This window comes from Lycorma delicatula, chromosome 6 (genome assembly GCF_047948215.1).
Source record: "Lycorma delicatula isolate Av1 chromosome 6, ASM4794821v1, whole genome shotgun sequence".
Taxonomy (NCBI): Eukaryota; Metazoa; Arthropoda; class Insecta; order Hemiptera; family Fulgoridae; genus Lycorma; species Lycorma delicatula.
Genome location: NC_134460.1, coordinates 148,942,685 through 148,970,017, shown reverse-complemented (window position 1 = coordinate 148,970,017; position 27,333 = coordinate 148,942,685). Strand labels below are relative to the sequence as shown.

At 30.9% G+C, this 27,333-nt stretch overlaps 1 protein-coding gene across 1 annotated transcript; it reads left to right on the top strand.

Annotated features, from left to right (window-relative positions):
- On the top strand, positions 1-27,073 carry LOC142326359 (dynein regulatory complex protein 11). The gene is made up of 8 exons (XM_075368800.1): positions 1-712; positions 2,875-3,005; positions 5,278-5,479; positions 8,738-8,985; positions 16,790-17,116; positions 20,201-20,439; positions 23,889-24,030; positions 26,505-27,073. The coding sequence occupies exons 1-8, from the start codon at positions 1-3 to the stop codon at positions 26,958-26,960; spliced, it is 2,457 nt and encodes an 818-aa protein (XP_075224915.1). The 3' UTR covers positions 26,961-27,073.
- The last annotated feature ends 260 nt before the right edge of the window (positions 27,074-27,333 follow it).

The following is a 27,333-nucleotide window of genomic DNA, read 5'->3' as shown; positions in this document are numbered from 1 at the left end:
ATGTCTCACATTACTTATAATAAACTTTGGGCAGAAGCTCAGGTAATTTTAGAAGATAGTACTAGAATCGATGTAGATCAGCAATCCGCAAAACCCACAAAAGATAAAAAATTAGCCCATAGAATTCTTAGTGATTTATATATAAAATATATTTGTGCCGTAAACAAATTAGATCAGTGTTACGACCAAATAGTTCAACCGCAAAAGAGATTACTTATAAGAAAACTTTTAGATGCGAGTATCGGTCGTTTTTTAGAATTGAAACACGAATTGGTTAATTTAGATCTATCAGAGTTTAGTTATCACGATGAAGTATTAATCGAATCGAAAATATTACCGATGGAAGCTGAAGTTAACGTTCCGACGTACTTTAGAAGAGAAAGAGAAGAAGAATTACAAAAGAGAAAAAGAACTACGGATGATATATTAAAAAAATTAGGATTTTTTGAAGAGGAATATCGAGGTATTATTATGACAGAAGATCAAGCCGTTCATTTAATCCAAATTCACGAAAGGGCCCGTCAGGGTAGACTTCGATCCCAGTTTATGAAAGAAATTAGGTTATTGAAAGAAAGAAAAGTCGAACCGGTGACAGCAGATAAAGAAGGTGAAGGTGGTCGTCAAGCTGCTATGAAGATACAAAAAATATGGCGAGGTTATATTACCAGACGGAAGATAAGAAAAAGGACTCTTGATGAAATGTTGTTAATCGGTAAGGTTTTGATACGCATTCGATTTCAATCGATAGAAATATTATATTTTAATCTTTATGAATAAGTATTTTTGTTTAACGATCGGTTTACAAAATCAAGAGATGATAACCTTGAGGATCATTGCTACTAATAATCTAGGAGAGTGTTACAGATCGCTTTTATAGATTTCTGGTTATGGCTCGATGTCGATAATGAAATTGAAAGTACATGTCAGAAATTAAAAATTAAAATATTTATTTATTTATTCGAAGTAAATTACGCCTATATACATCATAATTTATAAAAGTATGTTTTTTTCATTTGTTTACCTCTACTATTGTACAAATTTAATAGATAAAATACAATATTTGCTTAAAACTGCTAGCCTAATTCCAAACTTAAATAACTAAAATAAATCAATATTTTTTTTATTCAGTTACATTGACGCAAATAGGAGTATGTAATAGTTTGCACACTGCATTAATTTGTATATTAATATTATTAATTTTAATTGTTTTTCAGACTTTTTTTTAACTAAATATTTATTTTCTGTAAAATAAGTTTTCTTATTTGTGCTCTTAACTGATTTATACAGCTTGAACCCACATGTGTATATAAATATATATATATATATAGAGCTCCTCTTGCTAATTTCTGGTTGAAATATCATTTCAAACATATTGATTGTTAAACTTTAGTTCAAGTCCAAGATATATGATTTTTATTTTTACTTTTTTGTTTTTAATTAGTTTTGACTACCGATGTAGCAAAATATTTTTCTAACACTATATAACTGAGCTGACTGAGCAAAAAAAGAAAAGAAGAAATAGTAGTAACAAAGCAAATGTGTAAGGAAAATAAAATACCCGGGTTATTCAGTCTAATGAACGGCAATAGATGGTGTACAAGAAATTCGTAGAAGGTAGTCGCATATGCAAAGGAAAAAGCACCGATCGCCCTCCGACATCAGATGAAAATGTCGAGCGTATCCGAACTGCTTTCAAAAGTAGCCGTAGGAAAACCACGAGCACAGGAGGCAGAGAATTTTGAATTGCGCAACCGACGGTATGGTGTGTGCTTAAAAAACTCTGCATCTGAAGAGCAGATCTTACCCCCTGCGATTTTTATCTCTGTGGTTTCATAAAAGTCAGCGTTTACGTGTACCACCTATCCCTGCGAAATCGAATCGGTTACAGCAGTGAATTCAATGACGAGGGACCAGTTAATATGCGGCAAGAAATAGATTACCGTCGCATAACAAACGGTGCTCATGTTGAATGCATAAAATAAAACTTTGAACTTTCCTTTATTCAGAGTGATGCATCATATGCGTCGCTACCTATTGTTCATTAGAAATAAATGTTTAAAATCTTCTCTTTCTTTTTGAATAACTGAAAAATTACTATGCACTTAAGAACTCGTTAAACAAGATGCAAAAAAGTAAGTTTTTGTAATAGATATTTAGCGTGATGAAGGGGGTTATGAATAATTGTTATCTTTACTGGAATAATACGACAAAGAAAATGCTCAAAAAGTAAAAATCTTGGATAGATGGGCATTTTAATTTTTAAACGGGTTATAAAGGAATAGAAGAAATGAAAAGGAACTTTGAAGCAGTACAAAAATAAATTTTACTGTATTAGTAAAATGAAATGCAATCCTCACGAGTAGAAACCTGCAGATTAAGAGGTGTTTTGAACAACTTAATACAGTGAAATTGTACTGTATTTTTGTATTATAAATAATATGAAACATTTTTTTTATTGCTTTGTGATTTTTACTAATTAAGTTGTGATTTTTCACAAATTCTTTAACTACTAATAATGACTGGTAATGAAATATTGATAATTAAGAAATATTGTGATGTATATTTAAAAAGAAATAAGATTCCATCTTTTTTCTTTTTGTGAAGAATTCTTGCATGCCTTATTCATTAATGTAATTTAAAAAGTTATATGAGGAGTAATATTATTTTTATAATAAGAGGAATTTTAAAATAAAATTTTCAATCTATTAAAAATGATAAAAAATAATAGGTCCTTTTCTTGTAGGATATATAATGTGAAATATGTTAGTTTTTTAAAAATTATTTTCAATTAAGAACAGTCTTAAACGGTTCCGTTACTTTGTGATATAATCTGAACAATTTCTGTTGTAATATACAATGAACAACTTTTTTTAGGAATGCTACCGCAGAGTTTTCATTCAGTTGAAGAAGCAAATCGCGCGGAGGAAGTAAAAACATTGCGAAGACAACTGCAGAAAGAGTACCAAAATGATTTTGAACAATCTTTAATTAAAGAAAAAGAATCGGTAATGTATTAATTTATAAAATATTTTTGTATAAAAAATTAATTCAAAGATTTCATAATTGTTAGAAGGTTTCATAATTAATAGATTATAAAAGTGAATCAGAAATTTATATTCCATAAATTGTTTCCAGTTCATGTGGTAATCGACTCTAAGGCAGTTATATTGCATTATATCTGTTTCCATTCTGCTGTATACCCAGGTAAATTTTTAAGTTCCTGGTAGCTACATTTTCTTTTTTTTCTTATTTTGAATCATTTTGATTAAACTTTTCTTTTCATTAAATCTTTTACTTTTTACTTCATCTGTCCACTAAATCTTCTTCAGTTTTCTTCAAATACTTGTAACCTTTCTTTTTCTGATCATAAAGGTTCAAATAATTGCATTCATCTGTTACCAGAAGTACATGATAACTATTTAAGACAACTCCTGGCCACCTGTGTGAGTTTTTATCATGTTTCTGAATCTCTGCAATTAGTCGACTGATCTGTTTTCATCACTCGGTGATTTTCTTTTGTAAGCCTTTATTTGTGATTTTTAAAAATAAGCATCTGTAATACATTTTATTTTCATTGTAAAACTTAACAAGTCGTCTTCTCTTTAATACTGTATGTTTTGGCTGTTAATGTAGCCATCTGAGTGAAACCATGTCTTGTCGCTGAAATAAACTCACCAAAATTTCAATACCGTTGTCATCAATGAGAGAATGAAACCAACATAATAATGGTCTGCCTCAATATTTTGAACAATTCATTGTAACCCTCTTCACATTTGATACAGCTACAGATCTGAACAGGGATTTTAATTCCAGACTGACTGAAGGAGACACTTTTTTTTTTTCATTTATTGCAACATTGCAACAAATGTTAAAAGTACAAATGGAAATAAGTAAACATGCAAAAAAAATTTAACTTTTTGAATATCACTTTGGAGATGATCAGAAAGATGGTCACAATCTTTCCAAAGAAAAGACAATACATTTTGTATATATTGCCCTCTTTAATCCATACTTTCAAGTTATGTATTGTAGTTGGGCAAGTCTCAAAAACTTTCAAATTGAGATATCCCCATAAAAGATCACAAGGGCTGAGTTCTGGAGATCGTGGAGGTCATTGAACAACCCCACTCCTACTGATGAGGCAGTTCGAGAAAAGATCTTTCAGAAGGTTCTGTCTGTGTGACTCAATCTTGTTGAGTGTTCTCATTCGCAAGAAATCGTTGAAGTTCTGGAATGAGGAAGGTTTCTGGCATTTGAACGTAGTGCGCTGAAGTTACTACAACTGTATGTCCATCATCAACCTTGAAAAAACACAGGCCAATTATTCCATACAAAGAGATTGTAACCAGCCAAATGGAGTAGTCAATGAAGTAGTTGAGAGTTGGCAGTGGCCCAGTAACAAAAATTGTATTTATTAGGAACTGAGCTTTAGTGCTCATCATAGACTATCGATCAGCTGTGGTCTTCTTCAAACAGTTGTAACATGTGCTCACAAAAACCAACATGGACTCTCGGGCTGTCTGAGGGCACTTCTCTTGGAAAGATCTTTGTGGGCTTCTTGTAATTGCTACTTGTACGGCCTCCTCATTCTTGGGAGTCCTACCGGTTCTTGTATTACCACCCACTTAACAGAAATGGCTTTCCTACTTTGAACAGGAGCACAAGATGGAAGATGAAAATGTAGGCAGAATTTGCATTATGCATGTAGGTAACTTCGATTCGACTGTTTTCTAAATACACTGTAACAGCAAAACCTCATTTTTCACCGGTCCAACGCTGCATGGTTACTAAACTTCCAAGCGTGATTGTGGGATGTGAAGGTAACTGCCTACTTACCCGCACCATACATGCCCTCACCATACAAGCTTCTTAGAAACGTGCCATCCTTTACTTGCAGAATTGTTAAGTAGCGGTATTCTGTTGGGTTCTGCCTATAGATCAGCCATCCCTAACGTAGATGCTTATATGAATTACTTCTTCGTCTGGCTTCTAATTCTTAATTTGTTCAGTTTAGGAAGCTCTTCTAAGTAATTAAGTCACTACCATCAAGGTCAAGGAGCACGTAAGCCCTACCACCTATTTGAAGTGTTTCCACTTCAGTAGTCAGATTTGTAGGTAGGAACAAAAAACCTTTATTGCTTTCAATTTTTAGATACGGAAAAACAAAGGCGGGCAAATGTCAGAAGATATAAGAGATGAAAACCTACATAATATAATTTTAAAATGTTGGCAGAATAATGAATAATAAAATATAAATTTATTGCTTTCAATTTTTAGATACGGAAAAACAAAGGCGGGCAAATGTCAGAAGATATAAGAGATGAAGTGCGAACTTGGTTCATGACATATAAAGCTCAGACTGGAAAATTTCCTGACTTTCCTTCAGAGGAATCTGGTGGTTCAGCATTAATTTTTAGTCGGCAAGGTACTGAAAGCGAGATAAGTAAATCGACTGCTCCTTCTTCAAAAGAAAGCAAAGGTATTCTAAAAGAAACTGTTACTTTTTGCATATTTATTTTGTACAACAGAATAGCTGCTTGAGCCTTTGTATATTGTACATTGAACACAAAAAACTAATAATGTATGCATATGTTAACAGTCCAAAGCATAACAAATATAATTTTCGTATTATTATAATAGGTTTTAAAATAATAATAATTACGAATTCATAAAAATTAATACAACAACCAGAATTAATAATTATGATTATTATTAAGTAACAGTAATTTCACATATAACAATTTAGAATTTTACATTTCAAAACGAATACAACAGCAGAGTTATAATTATGATGATTATTAAGTAACAATAATTACACAGGTAACAGTTTACAATTTTACAATTCAAAATACAAAATCCAGAGCATAATATTATAATACATTTTAAAATGTATAATTTCAAATTTCATAAAAAAGAATACAACCACCAGAGTATTAATTATGATTATTATTAAGCAATTCCTATGTTGCACCTCAATCAATCCTCGTGGTAGTACGGAAATAGGGATACTGCGTAAAAATCCAAGATGGCGGCCAGTCCGCCATCTTGGAATGACGCTAGTAGCCCGTCAGTGTTGCCAACTTGATTTATGTTGTGTCCGTGTAGCCAACCTGGTTATATATTTAAATTATTGAAGTAATATTTCAAAGGTTGGTAGCACTGGTGAACAGCTGTTGTGTAGCGGTCGGTTTGAATTAAATAAATATTTTAAGTGAAAAAAAAACTTGGTCGGCTAGGACTCGAACCGGTCATGACGGGACGCGACTGACTGACGCCTTAAACCAATCGGCTTCGGCTACAGTGGTTCCCTGATGTATTGAGTGAAAAATGTTATACGTAGCGGTGAAATGATGAATTTTAACGTCACATCAGTCTGTACACACACACCCTCCCACCCACACCCATCATCTTGGATTCCAATATGGCGCCGTTTGCCATCTTGGAATCCCTTTTGCGCGGTGTTGTTGACAGTGCGAGGTGTGGCGACTGAAGAACAGCTGACGAACATGGCATAAGGTGGAGGTTCTATTTTTGCAAAAGATTACAAAAAAATCCGACGCCAATCACAGCGTCGGATTCAAAGCGGTTGCGCATGTGCACTGCTGCCACTACGTAAGTATGGACGTACCTTGAGGATAATCCTGGTCGTCGTGGCTACTCCAGCTACTATCGTATAATTCTAAGAAACTACCACACATTTTCTACCACAAAATGTAATTCTAGGGAAAAAACTTGACGTCACAATTAATAATAAGAACACAACCGCCTAAAGTGCCACACCCCAACCGCCATTGAAGCCACGTGCCTGGTGTCTATGAGATTGCGTATTCCCCCCACAACCCAAAAAAGAAACTAATTTATTAAACTCTCTCTTATTTGTCACCTATTACAAAGATCATGTAACGGGCCTTGGAACCATTGCATTCAATATACGTAACATTCAATATACGTAATTAAATATTGTTTTTTTTAAATAGTTGAATGGGGGTTTAGGAGTGTTTTAAACAGTCCTGAAAAGGACTGTTTATTTTGCTACCGATAAGACCAATCGAATTGTCCCCACATTCAAAGCCACAATAAAAACTCTCAACATCATCATTCATCGGATCAAAGAACATCTTAAGAAGGTTGTGGTTGGTAACGACGTTTGTCGCCGATGTGTTTCAAATTACAATTACAATTATTAAACATAATCTAAACTATTAAAATGTTGTAAGTGATAAATTAAATATATTATATATATCCTCATAGATATTAATTCAACCTAGGAAGTGAATTCATCCATTTCTATGAAAGTGTTATCCTAAACTGCCACCAATTATTATAAACTATTAAAATGTTGTAAGACAACATCTTTTTATCATCTATTGATGATTTATGTATACATCAACAATGTATACCTAAATTGTACACATCGGCGACAAACGTCGTTTACCAATTACCAACCACAACATCTACCTTCTTAATTAGCTCCAAAACACCAACGATGTTAACACTTAAACGTCTTTAAAGTGGTATCGAGTAAACTTGAACAGCGCAATTCTAAGAAACGATCTCACCAGTTTTAAATTTTCAGTGACACCACCATCATTGTCATTGTACAATGTATACATAATTGTAATTGTATTTGAAACACATCGGCGACAAGCGACAAACATCGTTTACCAACCTCTACCTTCTTAATTAGCTCCACACCACCGCTGCTGCTGCTGTCACAACGATGTTAACATCGATGTTACTAGTGTTAACATCGTTGACAGCAGCAGCAGCGGTGGTGTGGAGCTAATTAAGAAGGTAGATGTTGTGGTTGGTCGATGTTTGTCGCTTGTTGCCGATGTGTTTCAAACACTAGTAATGAGATTAACACTAGTAATAAGTTAGCTTCACGTCGTTCAACATTTCGTCTTCGGTAATAGCTCCTTGGTAATAATAGCTGAAAATAATACGATTCGTTGTCAGAATCGGGTGTCGTATAATATGACACAAATCCGTATGATGTATATATTTTTCTCATGTCCAATAAAACATAGTCAATGCCGAAATGAAGATCGGTCAACCTTCAATGGTAACCGTTTGACAAATCGTTGAAAACATTAATAAACGATAAAGCATCCATCATCACACTGGCAGAGCTCAGACGAATGATCGACTGGTGTAGATACTTGTGTCCCCCACCACCACTAATCGTTTCGGTAAATGTTTTTTTTAGAAAAAAACCGTTTCATACATGTATAATGTAATCGATTTAAATTCGGTAAAAAATTTAAATCGATTTAAATTCGGTAAACGTCTTCCCGTTTACCGAATCCGTACTATAAATCCGATAACCTTTTGCACCGAATTGTAACCGTCAAATCGTCTAACTTGTCTAACTTTCTATCCAAAAACTTAACGGATATCCCGCATTCGATATCCTCCACGTTAGTCCTGTATGGTAAAACCTAACAGTAATGTATATTGGTAAAGTATCAGTCACAGTGATTATTGATGTCAAAAATATTCTTTATATGAGTTAGGTCAGCTATCGGTCCGCCTGGTAGAAGACGGAAATTTCCAATTTCCACACTTCCGTCAACGTCTACACATTTCATCATAGGTCGCTATGATGAGTATCGATAATACTCGTATTATGATACCTACAAATTAAAATTTAAAAAACATGTAATAATGGCTAGTGCTAGTTCATGTTTAGGACATCCACCACTAATAATAATGAATTTTGTATGTGTTAATGTAGGTAAAAAAGAAAAAGGTAAAAAGGGTGGAAAAGATAAAGAAGATGCAAAAAAGAAAAAGAATGAAGAAGAAGAAGATCCAGGATTCAAAATGGGACCATCTAATTTTTTAGCAGATGTGATGGTTGCAAATTCTGAATATGAAGAAGTGTGGCGTTATAAAGATGAGAGTGGTAACCCAAGACAGAAGCATTATAGTGATATGATTCGAACTCAAAAAACACTTGAAGTTGAAGCTGAATTAAGAAAGGTAATAAATATATGGGAAAATAAATTATACTTTTTTTTTGTTGAATTCAGTCATATGAAGAAGTGTGGCGTTATAAAGATGAGAGTGGTAACCCAAGACAGAAGCATTATATGATTCGAACTCAAAAAACAATTGAAGTTGAATTAAAATATATGGGAAAATAAAGATCAAACTTTTGTGCAAAGGAATTTATGGAATGTATTTAGTACATGAAAAATTCAGTCTGACCAGGACTCAAACCTAGAACCTTCCAAATAAAAGATGAAGTCCTATCACTCTGCTGGAAAGTCAGGGCAGTTAACTAGATCATGTATTTAAAATAAAAAAATTAAATAATAATAAAAGGTCATTTTATATTTTTGATTAATGTTTTCTTGGATAAACTGTGTACATTTTTTCATTTAGCATATTTTTCTTCATACAAACTGCACTATTCAAATGATTGAGTAGGGAATAATACTGACACTAGGTGCAAGGTAAAAGCTAATGAGGCCAAGGCTACTCAATGAACCATGAGTCAGCCACATTCCAGATATATATATTTCCAGATTTCATCCATTTTCATAGAAATGGATGAATTCACTTCCTCGGTTGAATTAATATCTATGAGGATATATATATATATAATATATTTAATTTATCACAACATAGTTTATTGGTGGCAGTTTAGGATAACACTTTCATTATATCCTAAACTGCCACCAATTATTAAACATAATCTAAACTATTAAAATGTAAGTGATAAATTAAATATATTATATATATCCTCGTAGATATTAATTCAACCGAGGAAGTGAATTCATCCATTTCTATGAAAGTGTTATCCTAAACTGCCACCAATTATTATAAACTATTAAAATGTTGTAAGACAACCAGTAAAAATAAAAGATGAAGTTTACTGTTAAGTTGCAAAAAAAATATTTTTTAGTTCAATTCGCTATTAGAAGATTATGTTTATGAATTTTTAAATATTTATTTGAATGTTATTTTTCTGCCCAGGAAGGGCAGAAAAATAAGGTTGTTTGATTATGAATGTTATTGACAATTGCTAGAAAGGACAGAAAATAACACTCAAATCAATTATGATAATCCTGGTGGAAATATAAAATATTGTGAAAATTTTAAAATAAATATTACTTACTTTTAAGTATATTTCCATGATTGTAATACAGTACATTTGTCATACACATTTAAAAGTACCATACAATTTAAGGTAATGTCAAGGTAGCTTAATAACACCATGACATAAATTTCTACTCTTATTGGTGGTTGTTAGTACTAACTTACTGTATTGCATATAGAATGTGAAGGAATAGAGAGATCAAGTACATTTACATCATATACTAAGATATTAAATAGTCATTCATGTTTATTCAAATCTACATCTATAATTTTTTGTTTAATTTCCATAGAAACTATTGAGGTATTTACACTTTATATGTTTATATTGTCTTTTTACAAAAGTAGCTGTATTCAAATCTACACGCATAATGTTTTGTTTAATTTCCATTGAAACTATTAAAGCATTTATGTTTTATATCCTTATTTATTATTGTCTTTTTACAAAAGTAAATGTCAAAATTAATTTTTTTTAAATATTACATTTAAAATTCTCTATAAACATTTTTTAGTGGCTTCAACCTATATGGTCATCACTCACTAAAAATACAAACAGAATGAGGTAAATTGAACAATAAAGTTATGAACAATGCAAACCAATACAGTTAACTGAATGTGACCTTGTTCATATTGGGTTTTTCCTTGCATCACATCCTTCAATTTTGGGGATGATACTCCTTGATAATAGAACTCCAGATTGTAAGGGAAATACGATACACCATTTTGCCTAGAGTCCAGTGTTGGTATTATTCCCTACTGGTATCTAATTCATTTGAATAGTGCAGTTTGTTATCCTATTATTTGATGTTTAGAAATCCTATGGTAGTACCCTTAGGAAAATATGAGAAATCTAAAGGTGTAATGCTAGAGTTGATTAAAACGATTCTGACAATTTAAAGAATAAATGAATATGGTATCAAAACATGTGTTTTGGGCTTTCTCTCAATCTTGTTTGTCATTTGTGCTGTTTATTACAGTTGTAGATTTAAATATACAAATAGGTAAAAAAATTGAAGTAATCAGGGGTTTTTGGTGTACTGGTGAATGGAAATGATGACTGTCAAGTGAGATCATTACGGTAGTGATAGTAACTTGATATAAAGGCATGATATAAAGCAGTATCAGCTAAATTTAAATAGATCTAATCACTATTTAATAGATTGTATACAAAATTCACTTGTACCTGTAATTTTAAATTATTTAGAAACGTGGGTAATAAATATGACATGTAAATAGTATTCAGGTAGTGAACAAAAATTCCCATGTAACATACCGGGTAAAAACATGAAGAATAGGATGAGAAATGAAATAAGGGAAAAACTTGGGATTTGAAGGCTAAGGAAATTATATTTATGCTAAAATTAAAAAAAAAAGTTTTCATTGATTTGCTATCAGTGAGGTAACAAAATTTTAATTGTAAATGATGTAACTGTGAGTAGGGTTAATAAAATTAAACTTTATTGTGAAAATTATTCAGAGATTTATTTATTTTGAAATAAATATTAGGTTTTCCAAGTCGATTAGTTCGACTATGCTATGCTTCAGATCAACAGAATTTAACACTGCAGTGGTTGCATGGTTAAGCAATACATAGTTAGTCACATGGAGTACTATTGTAATCCACGAGGATTTTTTTTTTACTCCTAAATTTTTTTAAAATGTCTTGTAAAACAAAGTAAGATGTAAATTTTTAATATAACCTTCAACTATTTATATTGAAAATTATAATTATTATTAGCAAAAAGCAAAACTTAAGGTGTTTAGAAAAACTGTACATGTAAACTCTAAAATCGATTAAATATTTAGAACGCAAATATTAATACATTACATATTTAGAACATAAAATAAATGACAAAAACTAGTACATATTTACAATAAAAAACAGATCTATGACAAAAACACTTTGCAGTTATAATTTTTATGTTGAAAATAATTAAGTAATTTTAAGTTTGAAATATTATAATTTACTAAAAAATAAAAGATTACATACATATTTAGTACACAAAGTAATAATATATAATACATATATAGAATAAAAATAAAATTTTTTACTATCATAATTTATATAAGTTTAAAATAAAATATTTATGTTGAAAATATTATAATTATTACTAAAAACCAAAAGAAAGTATAATTTTGAAGCACGGTGTTCATACTGTAGGTGGCACCTCGGGTTTTAAATACCAGCAAATTGATTCTGACTTTTTGCTTACCAATATAGAACTCAACGTCTATCAAGATGCAAGATGAGATTGAGGACTGCTCCTCTGCAGGAGTACTTTCTTCTTCTGTTTCTATATTTAGAGCTACCTCATGAGTGCTCTGAGTGTCACTATCCTGAACTGTTTTTTCAACAAAATCTTCCTCAACTTCATCTGGATTTTTGATACCAATTTACACTTTCACTGTCACTTTCGGCATCTTCCAACCACTGCTGTATCTGTTTCTAATCACATTCTGACATTTTCATTACAACACTATTTATACAGAAACAACAAAAAATTGAAAATAACTGATAAAAAAAACCAAGATTCAATTATTATGTAATTGGTCGCTGTTAAGTATATTAAACAAATGAATTTGAAATGATTGAGGATAATGGATGCCAGAGGATGCAGCTAGAGTGGGAGTTAGGAACTAGGGATTAGTGACTTTGAACAGGGATAAACAAAGGTTCAAACTGAAGATGAACATAGCTGGGTTGTGGCAATAAAGAGGAATAATTAAAATGTGTTCTGAAAAGTGAAGCTGTCTGATGATGACATAAGTATTTTGATCTCTAAGCATTATTTTAATGTAAACCATGAAAAGACTATAATAAATGTTAAAATAATAAAATCTGCATTTTTTATATTATGTTAATCTGCGATTGTGGATGTATATACCTTTTTATTACCATTTTAGAAGAATACTTATACATTTTATCAAGGAAAATGAGATACGTAAAAGAGTAAGTGGTCAAATACCTGATCCTTGCAAGCGATCAACCCTGAGACAATCCGATCCAGTAGAGCAGAATCATCATGCTAACTTTTTTCCTTTTATTTGACTTGCTCATTAATTAGTGAAGTAAAATTTTAAATTGGGGAACAAAATTTTTCTCATATGTTAGTAAACTATTTTTAACAGGAACTTTTTTTAATGAAAAAAATTACGTTGCTTTTGAGATAAGTTGAAGAAATTTTCCATTTTCTTGGTGTCACACATTTCTTATCATTATATAGCAAAATCATACTCAGTTGTCAATTCATAGTACTTTCATACAAAAATTCTTGAAGATCGATTGAAAAATCTATGCTATAAAATAATGTGATACATGTTTACACATTTCAAGGTCTTAGCTCAAGCTCAACAGTATTGTATATCATTTCTCTACAGTTCTTTCTTATTTTTATCAAGATGCAATTTTCTTAACTTTTGTCCTTTATGCAAAAATTTTTTTTTCATATGGACAGCATTTTTTGTAGACCTATATATTATACTAGAGTTGCCCCATCGTGGCATCACCCACAATATCAATGTGACTTTAACCACATTATTATATTAATAGTAAACTTATTAATATATAAATAAAAATTATTAAATTGTGAATATTGATTTTAAATTTTCTTTACATCCTGATAAAACTAAATAAAATTTTTTTTAAAAAGTATACAAGGAATATACAATGATAACAAATTGTTGCTCAACGCTTCAATAAAGAAAAAACAAAACAAGAATGGTAAGAAAATTGAACAACTTTGTTACACCAATCTATCTTAGTAATGAATTGAAATAATCCAATACAAACTAAGGAGGAAGATAAAGAAAAAAATGTATTACCATCTACAATCTAGCATCCTCGTCATGGCTTAGCCTGTGCTATATGGTATCTTGTGTTTCCAGTCACAGTCAGGGGATATTTAGCTTGTCATGGCTCGCTTCACTCGCGCTTCCCATTTAGCCAGAGGGCTCTTCCACTTGGACCCTGCTGTGTATATTAAACTCTTGCTTTTGAGAATAAAAATGTTAAATAAAATTAAACCCTGTTCAATTTATAAAAAATATCAGTGTATTGTAATTTCTTCAGAGCAACAGTTTGGTCAGTACAGGACCTGAAACTTTGAGCGATCTGAAGAATGAGGGTTTCAAAACAATCAGCCTCCATCTTAAAAATATTAATACCCATACAATACTGGTACCTACACAAAAGGTAAAAATATATTTTGCCCGGTTCATAGTGTTTGCCAACAAACACCAGTAGGAGGTGACCGTACTTCATTTCTCTTTTTTAAAAAAATTTTTAAATTACTTTGTTTTTTTTATTTAAGTTACCAGAGGCAGGTGCAGCCAGTCACATCGCACATACAGTACCAGTGGCTGTGTTGGTTGAGCCACTGCGCCATATACGTTGAACCTCTTAAAAAATCAAAATAGAAGACACCCAAAAATGGTTTTTAGATATTCATCTAAAGAGTATTTGCAAACTCAAATTTAGTGAATATATAATTTGGTATAGTTGGAAATTGAAAAATTTGCTATCATTGTTCAAATCTTTTTACCTTTTTAAAAACCTTTCTTTGCAAGAAAAACATGTACATAAATTTTCATTAATTTATCTTCAGTCGTTTTTGCTGGGTGTTTGCTGGATGAATCAGTCAGTCAGGACAAGTTGCTTTATAGATACAAATTTTAAATTTAAAAAAATGTAAAACAATAAATCTTTCAAAAAATTATAAACAAAATTTTAAAAACTCACTATGTTTTAGAAAGTAATATATTTTTTTCATTTATTGCTGATATTTATCTTTTTTAAAAATTATTTTTATTACTTATTAATAATTTTTTATTTTTTTATATTTTTCTTAATTAAAATTTTGTTTGTCTTTTGAAAGCAGCACAAAAATAAGAATTTGTGAGAAGTTTCTAGTTTGTATTTAAATCTGATGCCAGTTTTAACTGCCAAATTCTAAATATCAAAATTTTTAAAGTAATGAAAAAGTATTGCTAATTTTGAATGAGGGTTTTAAGTCTTTTTAATTTTTTAAATTTATTTTATTTATCTGATCAAAAAGATTTTATATTTTCCATAATGAATGATTTTTTGAAAATCAAGGTATAGATATCAAGTGTCCCAAAAGTTGCTTAACCAAGAAATCTATTTGTAAAAGATCTGCTGAGCTGGTATTGTGCATTGTATTTTGAAAGCATTGAAACTAAAAGCTTATCATCCACTCCATAACTGCATCAAAGTTTAATAGAAGATGACTTTGATAGGCGACTTGAGTTCTGTGAATGGTTTGTAATACGCTGTGAGGCAGAGCCCCTAACTTTCAAAATCGCATTTTTGGTATAGATGAAGCTTCCTTTAAACTAAACAGTTGTATCAAACGTCATAACTGTGTGTACTGGAGTGATACAAATCTGCCTGAAGTACTAGAGCAAAAACTAAATGTTCCAGGAGTCAATGTGTGGGGCTAGTATATGGAGTGATGGCATTGTTTGTCTATACTTTTTCATTGGCACTGGAAGTGGTGATTCTTAGCTTGAAATTTTAACAATAAGTAGTTTTATCTCAGCTAAAAAATATGTTTGAAAATATTAATTTAATTTGACAAGATGGTGCTCTACCACATTACAGTTTATTGGTAAGAGAATGTATCAGCAGCAACTTTGATGAGTGGATCGGAAGATATGGTACAACTGGCTGGCCACCAAGATCATGTGATTTTACACTGTTAGATTTTCAGTTTGAGGAATTTTGAAAAATAATGTTTTCTCTCATAAGTCTAAGAGATTTGCAACTGTTGAGACAAATAATCGAAGATGAATTTAAAAGTTTAAACGCAAACAAAGATTTGTGTAACAAATTGGTTACAAGTGTAAAAAATCGCTGTGAAAAAAGTATTGAAGTACATGGGGAACATTTTGAGCAACTCTTGTAAGATTTTAAAGGAATGTATAATAAATTTTACTATATAAAAAATATATTGTTGATTTTATAGCATAAGTATTATTTTCAGCTTTTGAAATATTGTATTTCTCAGTTATAGTTTAACAAACTGTCCAGAGCAATGGAAAGTAATTACTATAGAATTAATTTTTTCCTTTTACTGCTTTAGTTTTTTTGTTCCATATCTGGTACTTCTGCAGAATTCTTTGCTTCATCAGAAAGTTTTTTTAATTACAAAAAATTTTAAAGTAAAACTGTAGAGACATTTTTTTATCGATGACAGCTAGTAAACATACACCCATAATTTTAATACTTCAAATAAGATTTAATCAAATTTTATAAATAAATGTTCTGATGAAGAAGAGTCCTAAACATGGAAGGAAAACAAGGGCATTAAGTAAAAAAATTATGTTTGTAACTGTTCTTAAGCTTATAGGGTAAAATTTAAATTTCTCTTGTGAATGTATCTTTTTTGAAATTTAAAAGAAATATTTGAAGGATTAAAAGTAATTATTTTCTTTAAAAGTAAGTTATTTATGAATGATAATCGGCTCTTTGTTTGACATACCATTCATTTAAGCTTATTCAGGATGGAAAATTTCAGCCACCCTTAGTTGCAGTGTATGAGTTTTTTAATGTATATGAAATATTTAGGTATTAAAAAAGCTTTTAAAAATTTATTCACTATTTTTTGTTAAGTTTATAATCTTGAAATTTTATTATATATATCAGAACAGAAATTTTGAATTTTAGGTTGTTGATGAGCATCTCAGACTTGAACTTGAATTGTTACAAGCCGCACTGGATCGAGATCGTGCTAAAAAAGGAAAGAAAAGCAAAAAAGGTGCTAAAAAGAAGAAAGGAAGGAGAAGTGGGAAAAAAGGCAAAAAGAAAAGAGAAAAAGATTTAACTCCTGATCGAACTCTTGAATCTTTGTTTGAAGAACTTATTACTAATGGAATTATAAAAAAATATCCCGAAACTCCACTTTCATCATTTAAAGGTGAAACATCTTACGCTGCATTTGACCTAAGATTACAAGGAAAAGATCCACAACCATCTTTAGGTGACATCAGACAGGTGTGCAATCTATTTTTTAAATGAATCATTATATTCTATTATGTAATATATTTAGGTACAGCAGAATTATCTGACAGTTTTGGAATGCATAGAAAAATAAAAGAGCCTTTATATTAAAATTTTTAGCATTAGAGTCTAATTGTGTAGATGTTTCTCTTCATTTCTTTCACGCTCATGTTACCACTTTCTGAAGCTTCTACTTCCTTGTAGTCTTGGTATTGTTGTGATTTCCTGCTGGATAGAATTCTTTACTTAAGCAATTGAATGTGATCGACTACCCTTGAACTTAGTTATTTTGTGATAGTTCCAAAGGAAAAAATTGCAAACGGTGAGCTCAAGTGATCTTGCAGCCAAGTCATGGAATGATGTGAAATCAGTTGCCCAGAAAATATTCCTCATAGAACACCTACAACATTTGCATTCATTTATATATATTTTTAAAAATAGAACAATATTTCTAAAATTATTTACCCAGAGCAATGTCATATTTCTAATGGGAACTGCCCCATTTCAGTTTAAGTTAAAATTTCTACATTTCTACAATGGAATTGTGGAAAATGTTTTTATTAGAAAAAGCATGATATTTATTTCACCCAATATGTACACTACAATGATATAAGTAAAATTAACTTAAAACTACAAATTAATTCAAAACAGATTTTAATAAAAAGTAGCATTATTTAGAAAAAATCATACCTGTACAATTTGTGAATACTTTACATACACAATTTATGGCATCAATTCAACAAGTGTATTACATATGTTTTTTTTTAATTTTTTCATCATGAAATCATACTAGGTTATTGCTTTAATGAGGTCAATTTTTGTGGCACAATTCATTTTTGAGAGTAGTTTTTTTTTTACTATTGTCCAAAGATTTTCAATTAGGTTTAAGTCTGGGAAGTTGCCTGACCACAGGAACATTTTAATGTTTCATTCTTCGAAGAATTTATCCACTTTTTTGGCAGTACGGCACGACGCTAAGTCTTGTAGGAACACTCCTTGTTTTGTGAAAATTTGAAACTCTTTCCTTCAGAATCATGATATATCCATCACTTTTCAACATACCTTCAAATCTGAAACAACCCCAAAACATTTTTTTCTAGGGTTATTTAACTGACTGTTGGACATGAGCCGGTGATGTATTTTCATCTGATTCTTTTCTAATGTTTGGTACCCTATGCCCTGTAACATAAAAATGTGACCTGTCAGAAAACATAACATTTTTCCAGTTTTCTTCGGTCTAGTTAGCAAGTACTTTGGCCCATATGAGCCTTTTTTTACACATTTCTAATGTTAAAAACTGCATTCTAGCTGGCCAACAACCTTTCTGTCTAGCTGCATGAAGTCAGCATCTAATAGTTGTCATGTGAAAATCTGTTCCACTGGCTGCTAATTCTCAATTTAAGTCACAGCAGATAATTTTGGATGAAGTTTACTTTTTCTCACTATAACCGTTTCTGTGTTGGTGTAGTTTTTCTGTTACGACCACATTTGCCTTTCCTTTGAGGAGAAAAGAAACCAGTTTTTTAAATTAAAAAAAAATTAAAAAACATTCATTGTCGCTAGTCCAACACCACACTCGGAAGCTATTTGTCATTGTGTCATACTGGTATGCTCAGAAAGAGAGTTTCTATTGCTTTCTTGGAGTTAAATAAGAACAATAACTTCAACATTACGTAGACAACTTATAAGGATAAGTGTGGTCAAGTAGTGTAGCTAAAAAAATAGACAAACAAGATTCCCTATGTCTGGATTAATTTTTACACGCTTTGTATATCCTCACCAACTCAATAACAGTACTACCAACACTACAATTGTAATTATTCTGCTGGACCTTGTTTTATATGTTAACAGCTCAAATCGGTATAACATGTTACATAAGAACAAAATGAAATGCACACTTAGTGAAAGAAAATCCATAATTCTAACAAACATCAACTAACTTTCATATAAAATTGCCAGTATTTTCAAGAAATAGATTACTGTGTTGTTTACAAAACAAGTACCAAAATACATAGGATCATACACAATATTGATAATCAAAATATCTTGGGAGAATATAAATTTAATTGCAATGATTGATTGTATTAAATAAACTGGTTACATATTCATCCACTGATAAAAACAACACACACAATGCAAACAATCATATTTTACGAAATACTTTACAGAAACAAATTTATATGCAAAGACAAAACATAACATAGATTGTATATATTGTTAGATTAATTAAATTAGTGGTTTCTTAACCATTTAAAAAGAGCATCATTAACAACAGTACAACCAGTTATTCCATTGTAGATGTGCTGCTAATTAGCTCTGAGAGGCTTTGGTAGAAAAAGTTATAGTATTTTGAAAGTGAGTTACTTAATTCATCATTTTTGTGTGGAATGTATTTTACAATCTTATTCAGTTTATCCATTGCAAGTTCCAAGATTTTTCAGTATGGGCTGGCTGGGCTTTGATGATTTTTAGCAAGTGAGAACAATATACAGGCACAAGTCTCTAATATGATAGCTTTTCACTTTCGTTTAGAAATCATGCAACATTGCATTAGTAACATATCTTGGGATTTTTTTTAGACTATTATAAAATCTCTTGGATGCCATTACTGGTACCACCAGCAACTACCATTGTTGGTATTTTTCCACAACTGAATTCTGCAACCAGATTGGTTTTATAATTGTTTTATGTTGCAACATCTTATTTTATGGCAGTTCAATATTTATTTAATTACTTATGCAGAGAATTGAGTAGATAGTATGTTTCATAGCTGCTTTAAAATCATTATTGTTTAGAGAATTAGATTTTAATTAATTTTGCGTATTTTTAACTATTTTCATTGTGAAAAAAATTACTTTCATAGTTTCTATTTATATGATGATGCCTGGTGTATAATTTACCTAACCTTCATACAAATTCTGTATGAAGTTTATGTTTGTAGAATGTTGCTTGCATTTCAAAGTAAACGCAACAAACAATTTTTAAGGGCTTGATTTTTTTTTGTACTACAGAAAGAGCATCATTTATTTCAGTGTTTATTAAACATAAATAAACTTTGATTTATATTTTATTTAACAGGTAATAATGGAGAACTGCATTTTACCTTTAGGTTCTAAAACTGCGCATCAATCAGCACCTTTAATACGATCAATACTATTAGTTGGAGCAAAAGGAAGTGGTAAAGATATGCTTGTTCATGCTGTTTGCACTGAGGCAGGTGCTGTCTTATTTGATTTGACTGCTGCTAATATTGTTGGCAAATATCCTGGAAAGTCTGGCCTTATTATGCTTATGCATCTTGTTAGCAAAGTCTCAAGGTGACATTTTCTTTTTGTAATTAATTTTTACAGAAATATTATATTTTTGCTTAGGTGTTGGATAAATTTTTGAGTGATGGTAGTACCAAGTCTAAATTGGAAATTAAATCTTAACTTCTGGTATGTTTCTTTGGTTGCCCAATGAAATAAGGGTTTGAAGTAACTGTTATTGATAGCCATTATTATGTAGTACTGAAAATAATATCAAAATTGTTCTTGTTTTCAAAATATAATTTATGGATTGAATTAATTGGATGAGTTTCACCAATATAGAAAGTTGATACATCCAAACAAAGGTCGTTTTAATTAAGTTTTGTAAGATGTTAGGTGTTAACTGATTTTTGTTGCTAAAGCATAGATGCAGCTAGAACTTCAGCCATAATTTTTGTCAAGTCTCTATTTTTTATGAAAATTAACTATATAATTTTAAAGTAGAAATGAATGCAGAAGTTTTCTGTAGCACACTGTTGACAAAAAATAATTTTGGTGCACATGCGCTAATTGGTAGAGTCTGTATTATTAAAACAACTTCAAGAGCAGAGCATTCATGTTTAGTAATAAAACATCACAAAGTATAAGCCTGTGTTTGTGATATACATTTTTTGTGTTTGTGATACTTTGTGTCACAAAAGATAAGCTTGTGTTTGCTTTTTGTGATATACATCTAATTTGTTTTTCTTAAAAAATTTATTCACAATAATTAAAATTCCACCTTTTTTTAGAATAAAGTCCAAATTTTTAAGTAAGTAGTTCTAAAGAAATGAGCATTTGAAAATTAAAATGTATTACATATTAATTGCAGTGATCAAAATCAGGTGATTTCAACATTGCCTAAAGTCATCTGGCATTGTCAACATTGACTAGACAGTGCCCGAAGCACTCTAGGTAATTTTGTTTCATAAAAATTAATTTATTCATGTATGCACGAGGAGATTGTTAAAAATATGATAATTTGATTTCAGTGAGATAGATTCACTAAAATTAAATTACATTAGGTTAAGCTTAAGGCAAGGGTATTGGTAAACCTGCAATACACATCATTTATGAACTAAATAACTTGGTTTAAAGAAATTTAAATGAGTTTAGTAAGGTTTAGGTTGCCAGTCTCCGAAGTGGAGTGGCAGTGTCTCGGCCTTTCATCCAAAGGTCCTGGGTTCAAATCTTGGTCAGGCATGGCATTTCCACGCACGCTACAGATCATTCATCTCATCCTCTGAAGCAATACCTAGTGGTGGTTCCAGAGTTAAAAAAAAAGAAGATTAAGGTTAGGTTAAGTAATTAACGATCTGTATACTGAACTTTGTATGTTATCAACATAACCTAACCAAAAGTAATCTAACCAAAGTAACAAAAGTAATCTAATCAAAAGTAAGTCTCACCAACTTCATTTAATTAACTTTGTATATTAAACTGCTCCATTTTTAGGCTGAATCCACAGTTGTAAACAATAACCAATTATTTATATTTACTCCAAAAAAAAATGTATATTACATTAGTAGTACAGTGCTGAATTACAAACTTTTTGGTGATGATACTGTGTAACTAATGAAGGATATATAACTCTGGTGAAAGGGAGTCTGACAAAATTTCAATTGTATTTTTTATTCCAAATCTGAAGCGAGTCCATAATTATATACAATTACACTTTTGGTAATTATGTTTGGCCATTAATAATTGTGGTAATTATGTGTTATGTTTGAACATTGTCTAAATCTGCTTAGCATTGTCGAGGCAATGATGACGTTGCCTGAAACCAACAAACAATGTCAACATTGTCAACAATGCGTACATTTTGGACATTGCTGGTATTAACATATACATATGAAAGTAATATATATATTTTTGTTTATTGCTTAATTATGTCTTTGTATATAAATTTGTATATAAAATTAATTTTTTTAAAAGAAATAATTTTATTTATTCTGTCAGGTTTTTTATTTGATCATAGTCAATCTGTATTTATTTATATCATAATTTATTTTCTATTTGCTTCATGTAGTTTATGAACTAATGTCTAAGAAATAATACTACCAAAATTGTTCAGTACTTAATGGTGTTCAGTACTTAAATGTTCAGTACTTAATGGTGAAGCATTGGAAGATGTTAGGGGTTTTTAAACTCTGTTAACAAATCATTACAGAAACTTATGCAACAGAAAGGAATATCTCTGAATAGTGCCTTTAAGGCTACTTAACTTAAAGCCAAACTGAATTTATGTATCACATGAATTACACCTGGTCGATTATGCTGCTAGCCTCCACTACTGTCATAGGTTTAATCAATTTGTTCCGGAGAGAATTAAAGTATTGGATAATGTATTTTTTACAGATGAGGCTTGGTTTCATTTAAGTGGTTATTTTAATAATCAGAATGATCGCTACTGGAACTTAACAATTCTCAAATCACCAGTTCATGACCTCTACACCAACAGAAAATTGGTGTGTGGTGTGCAATTTCCAGGCAAAGAATAATTAGCCCCATATTCTCTGAAAACACTCTTAATGCAGATTGACTTTACCAAGAAATTGTAACGCAGTTTATTGCAAATTTAGAATTAATGAGAGATTCATGGTTTCAACAAGATGGGGCTATATGTCACACGGCAAGAACAATGAACCTTTTGAGAAATTTCATTGGTGGCAGTAATATTGACTGGCTTATGGCCAGCTAGATTACCTGATCATTCGCCTGCAGATTTTTTCTCTGGGGATATCTAAAAGGTTGTGTATTCAAAAATAATCCACACATCATTGAAGAACTGAAAGCCAACATAACTCAAAATCTATGAGAAATTGGAAGAGGTTCAATCACTTCCAATTTCACAAGAAATTGGAAGAGTTGCAAAGGTTGTACAGAATATGAAAAAGAGATTAAAGGCCTCCTTTGAGGAAAATGTGGACACTTTGAACATGTGTTATAAAAAACTTTGATCCCAATATTGTTTTTCACAAATAATTATAATATTTATAACTAATCACATTAAATGTAGTACATTATTTTTCTTTAAATTGGGTTGCTAAAAAAACAACATTCTGTACAGTACATATATTATTACTGATAACAGTCTGAATCTAAATACAAAATGCCATAATGTAGCCATATATTTTATTTGTATTTTTAACAGAAATCAAGACTCTTTAACAATGGACTTTTGTTAAAATTTTTAAGTGATTGCATCAACATTATAAGTAGATCTATTAACTTTAATGCAGTTAACAATCTCTTTTTATGTTTTTCAACAATGGCTCTCCTCTGGACTTCACCTGCACAATTGGTTTAGAAACATAAGTCAGTATGTATATTGTATATTTCTAAAGAAATTAAATTTTGCTCAGTTTAATAAAATTTGGTCTTTACTCAACTTCGTATTTTCTTTAAGAAAAAAATATGTAATTGTATATTTGTTACAAGTTGATTTTTATATCATGAAATCAAAATGATTGTTATAGATTAATGCAGCCATCAGTAATTTACATGGATGGAGCAGAAAAGCCTTTCTTGAAGAAGGTGCCTAAAACTGATAAAACAGATCCAAAACGATTAAAAAAAGATCTTCCAAAATTGATAAAAGGCATTACTGTTGATGATCAGGTAATTTTAGTATGAATTAAAAAGTGTTATATTCTCCATAGTTTGTTGATGGTTATCTATGTTAATTATGCAGCATTATATCAGAGATTTAAAATATATACAGTTGTAGTATTTTAGGAGATGATGTGAAACATTTTACAAATTCTAGTCAGTTTAGGTTCTTATTTCACCAATTTAATTTTTTTTTTTCTTTTATGAAGTCCTTTACTTTTTCACTTTGATTACATATGGTAATCCTTATAGAGCAGTTCCTAATTTTTTACAATTATATTACAGCTTCTTCTCTGAAAATTCTGAGGAAATAGGAAAAGCCTTTAAGGTCCTATTACCAATGAAAAGGAACTGTTCTCATGGTAGTGAGAGGGCAACAAATGTTGCCCTCTCACTACCATGAGCAGCTAATGAATGCAGGTATCATATATCTCCCGGTTGTAAGACCTCCTACTGCCAAGTGCCAATAGCCTCTTGGAGCACAAGAGCAGGAAGGCACCTTCTTGCACTTATGTTAAGAAGTCACCCCTAAAAGCAGAACCTTCTAAGAATCAGCAGTATAGATGCGGAAGGTAAGAGAGCACCAACACATTAAAGATCTGAGAATATCTTAAAAAGTTCATGCCATGGTTATGGATCTCTTTGTAAAAGATTCTGGAGTCAAAGCTACTCCTCATTCGATTTTCCAGGAGGGCTATACATCAAGGCTACAAAATAAAAGGAAAATAAGGGAGAAGGAAGAAGTGAGAGTTGGGAGTTTGAATGTATGCACATTGCTGCAAGGAGGGAAACTGAAGAATGCTAAGTAGGAAATGATAAGTAGCAGGTTGGATGTATAGGTTTGAGTGAGGTACAATGAGAAAGAGAAGGTAACAATGGTTTTTTCCTTGGTGCACAATGAGGTGTTGTTATCAGCATCTGGACACGATATCTATGTTGTAAATAAATAAATTTTAAAAATTGATAATTAAAAAGTAAAACCCAGTAATGTAAAAATACATCTTAAAAGGATAACGCCTGTAACATATGCTAAAAGCAAAATAAAATCACATCATTAATTGCAATTAGAATATTAAAATTAGCATTTAATTACCATATTATATGGCAAGTGGCTTAAATAGATGAAACACTCTATGGAAAACTCAAATATTTGTATATAAACTAAGAAATCATAAAATATAAGATAATATCATTTCATTATTTCCTAACACAGAATGTATTAGATTTTCAGATGATCAGGTCATCCTTGCTGACAGCAAAGATTAACATGATGCTACTGGACTTAAACAGCAAATACGCAGAGTATGATATGAAATTCAATTAAAAAAAAAAAAACGACTAAGTGCATGATAATAGAAGAGAAGGAAGAAAGTTTAAAAATAAAAATTAGAAAGAGAAGAAATTCCTTCTAATCTAAAAGGAGGTAAATGAGTAAAAACACTCAGAGAGAACTATAAGTGATGATATGCACTGCACAAAAAATAAAAGTGCGAATGGCTATAGCAAGGGAAGGTTTCAAAAAGAAGAGAAGATTCTGTAAAGTTTCATTGGACAAGAATTTTAGAAAAAGACTAACTAGTGTTATATATGGATTGTTATGATGTATGCTTTTTTGGCAAAATGGAAACTAAGAAAAAAGATGAAAGAAGTATAGAGGCTTTGGAAATGTAGAAAGATAGTGTGTTGGGAAGGTTAGAAAAAAGGAGGTGCTAAAAAGGATTTGGGAAGTTAGGCAAATGCTGAGGAAAATAAAGGGTAGAAAGATGAATTGGATTGGGCATATTATAAGAGAATGCTTGATGGGTACAATGGTTAAAGGGATGTAAGAGGCATGGTATGTTGATGTAAGGAGAGAAAGAGGCAGAAGATGATACCAGTAAATAGATAATATAAAGATAGGAAAGAAGTACAAAACAATGAAAAGAGCTGCAGAATCTTGAGGAGTGGAGAGAACCTGCCTTAGGATAGAACTACTGTTGATGATGGTTACAGGTTAAACTCAAGTGTTTCCTTCTATAAGTCATCAAACTATTGACAGTCATCAAACTATCAACAGTTGTCCACTGCTTCTATGGCATGCTTTAAACGTTTGTTGTTCTATGCCAAATTAACCGTCAATCTGTTGGTGCTAAAATGTGGCTACATGTCCATTTAGAATCCTCAGTCGTACCAAAGAGCAAATTACTCTGAAAATGTTTTTCATGAGAAAAGTTTTTTGTAAATTAAATATTTTAATACTATTTACAAGTTGTTTTCAGTACTTTTTGTAGTAATTATAAGGACATTACATAATTTTTAAAACATATTGCTGCAAGAATATTTGCATTTAATAATTTGTTGTTGTTGTTGATTTTGTTTTAATTATTTTTGAATAATTCAAACCAATCCCTGTTCAGATATGTGAATTTAGATTGCTATAAGTTATTTGTTAGATTCTTTGAATTGTATGATTTATTCTTTAAACATTTTACATTTATTTTAAGGTTCTTCTTCTTGGAGTATCACACTGTCCCTGGGAATGCGATCAAAAAGCACTTACTCAAGCTTATCAAAAAATTGTAATGATACCACGTCCTGACTATGCAAGTCTTAATTCACTTTGGAAAGAATTACTCTTCCAATATAGCGGTATAAGTCGTCAATTTGACATCAGTGTATTGACAAAACTTTCTGATGGATACACTGTAGGAACAATTCTTAATGTAATTAAAGATGTTATGACTTGTAAACGGGTCCTTCAGTTACGTATTCAACCGTTGACTCATGCAGAAATAATTAATGTTTTAAGCAAATATGAGCCTATTTATAAGGAAGAAGAAGAGGCTTTTATATCATTTTATTCTAAAACACCAATCGGACGACGTAAAGCTAGAGCATTAGAGATTGAAGCTGAAAAACAATTACTCAGCAAAGAACAACAGGTTAAGAAAAAGAACTAGTTATGTACCATAAACATTTGTATTTTTATATTTAATGTTTTCCATAACATTTTGTTATTTACAGTGTTATTTTTTGCCATGTCAATACTAAGTTATTAAAATACATCTGATCTTCATTTTATTAAAGATATTAATAATAATTTAATTTCTTTTTTCCTTATCCTTGATTCCTTCTTTTCAATTATTGATTCTGTGGGTGTAGGTCTAACTTTGATAGATGGTGCTTCATGTTGAGGATGCCTGAACCTAAAGAGCTGGCATCATTGGTGCCTAGACACTGACTTGATAATCCTTTTCCTATCTTATGGTTTTCTATCAGGTAAAGTCAGCCTACTAATTACTCTTAATAAAAAAACTACACTTGGTGAAGTTA

Excerpts from the sequence above, each read along its gene's own strand:
- LOC142326359 (XM_075368800.1), top strand. The coding sequence starts at position 1 with ATGTCTCACATTACTTATAATAAACTTTGGGCAGAAGCTCAGGTAATT. Across the intron at positions 8,986-16,789 it reads TTGAAGCTGAATTAAGAAAG|GTTGTTGATGAGCATCTCAG; the intron begins GTAATAAATATA and ends TTTGAATTTTAG. Across the intron at positions 24,031-26,504 it reads GCATTACTGTTGATGATCAG|GTTCTTCTTCTTGGAGTATC; the intron begins GTAATTTTAGTA and ends ATTTATTTTAAG.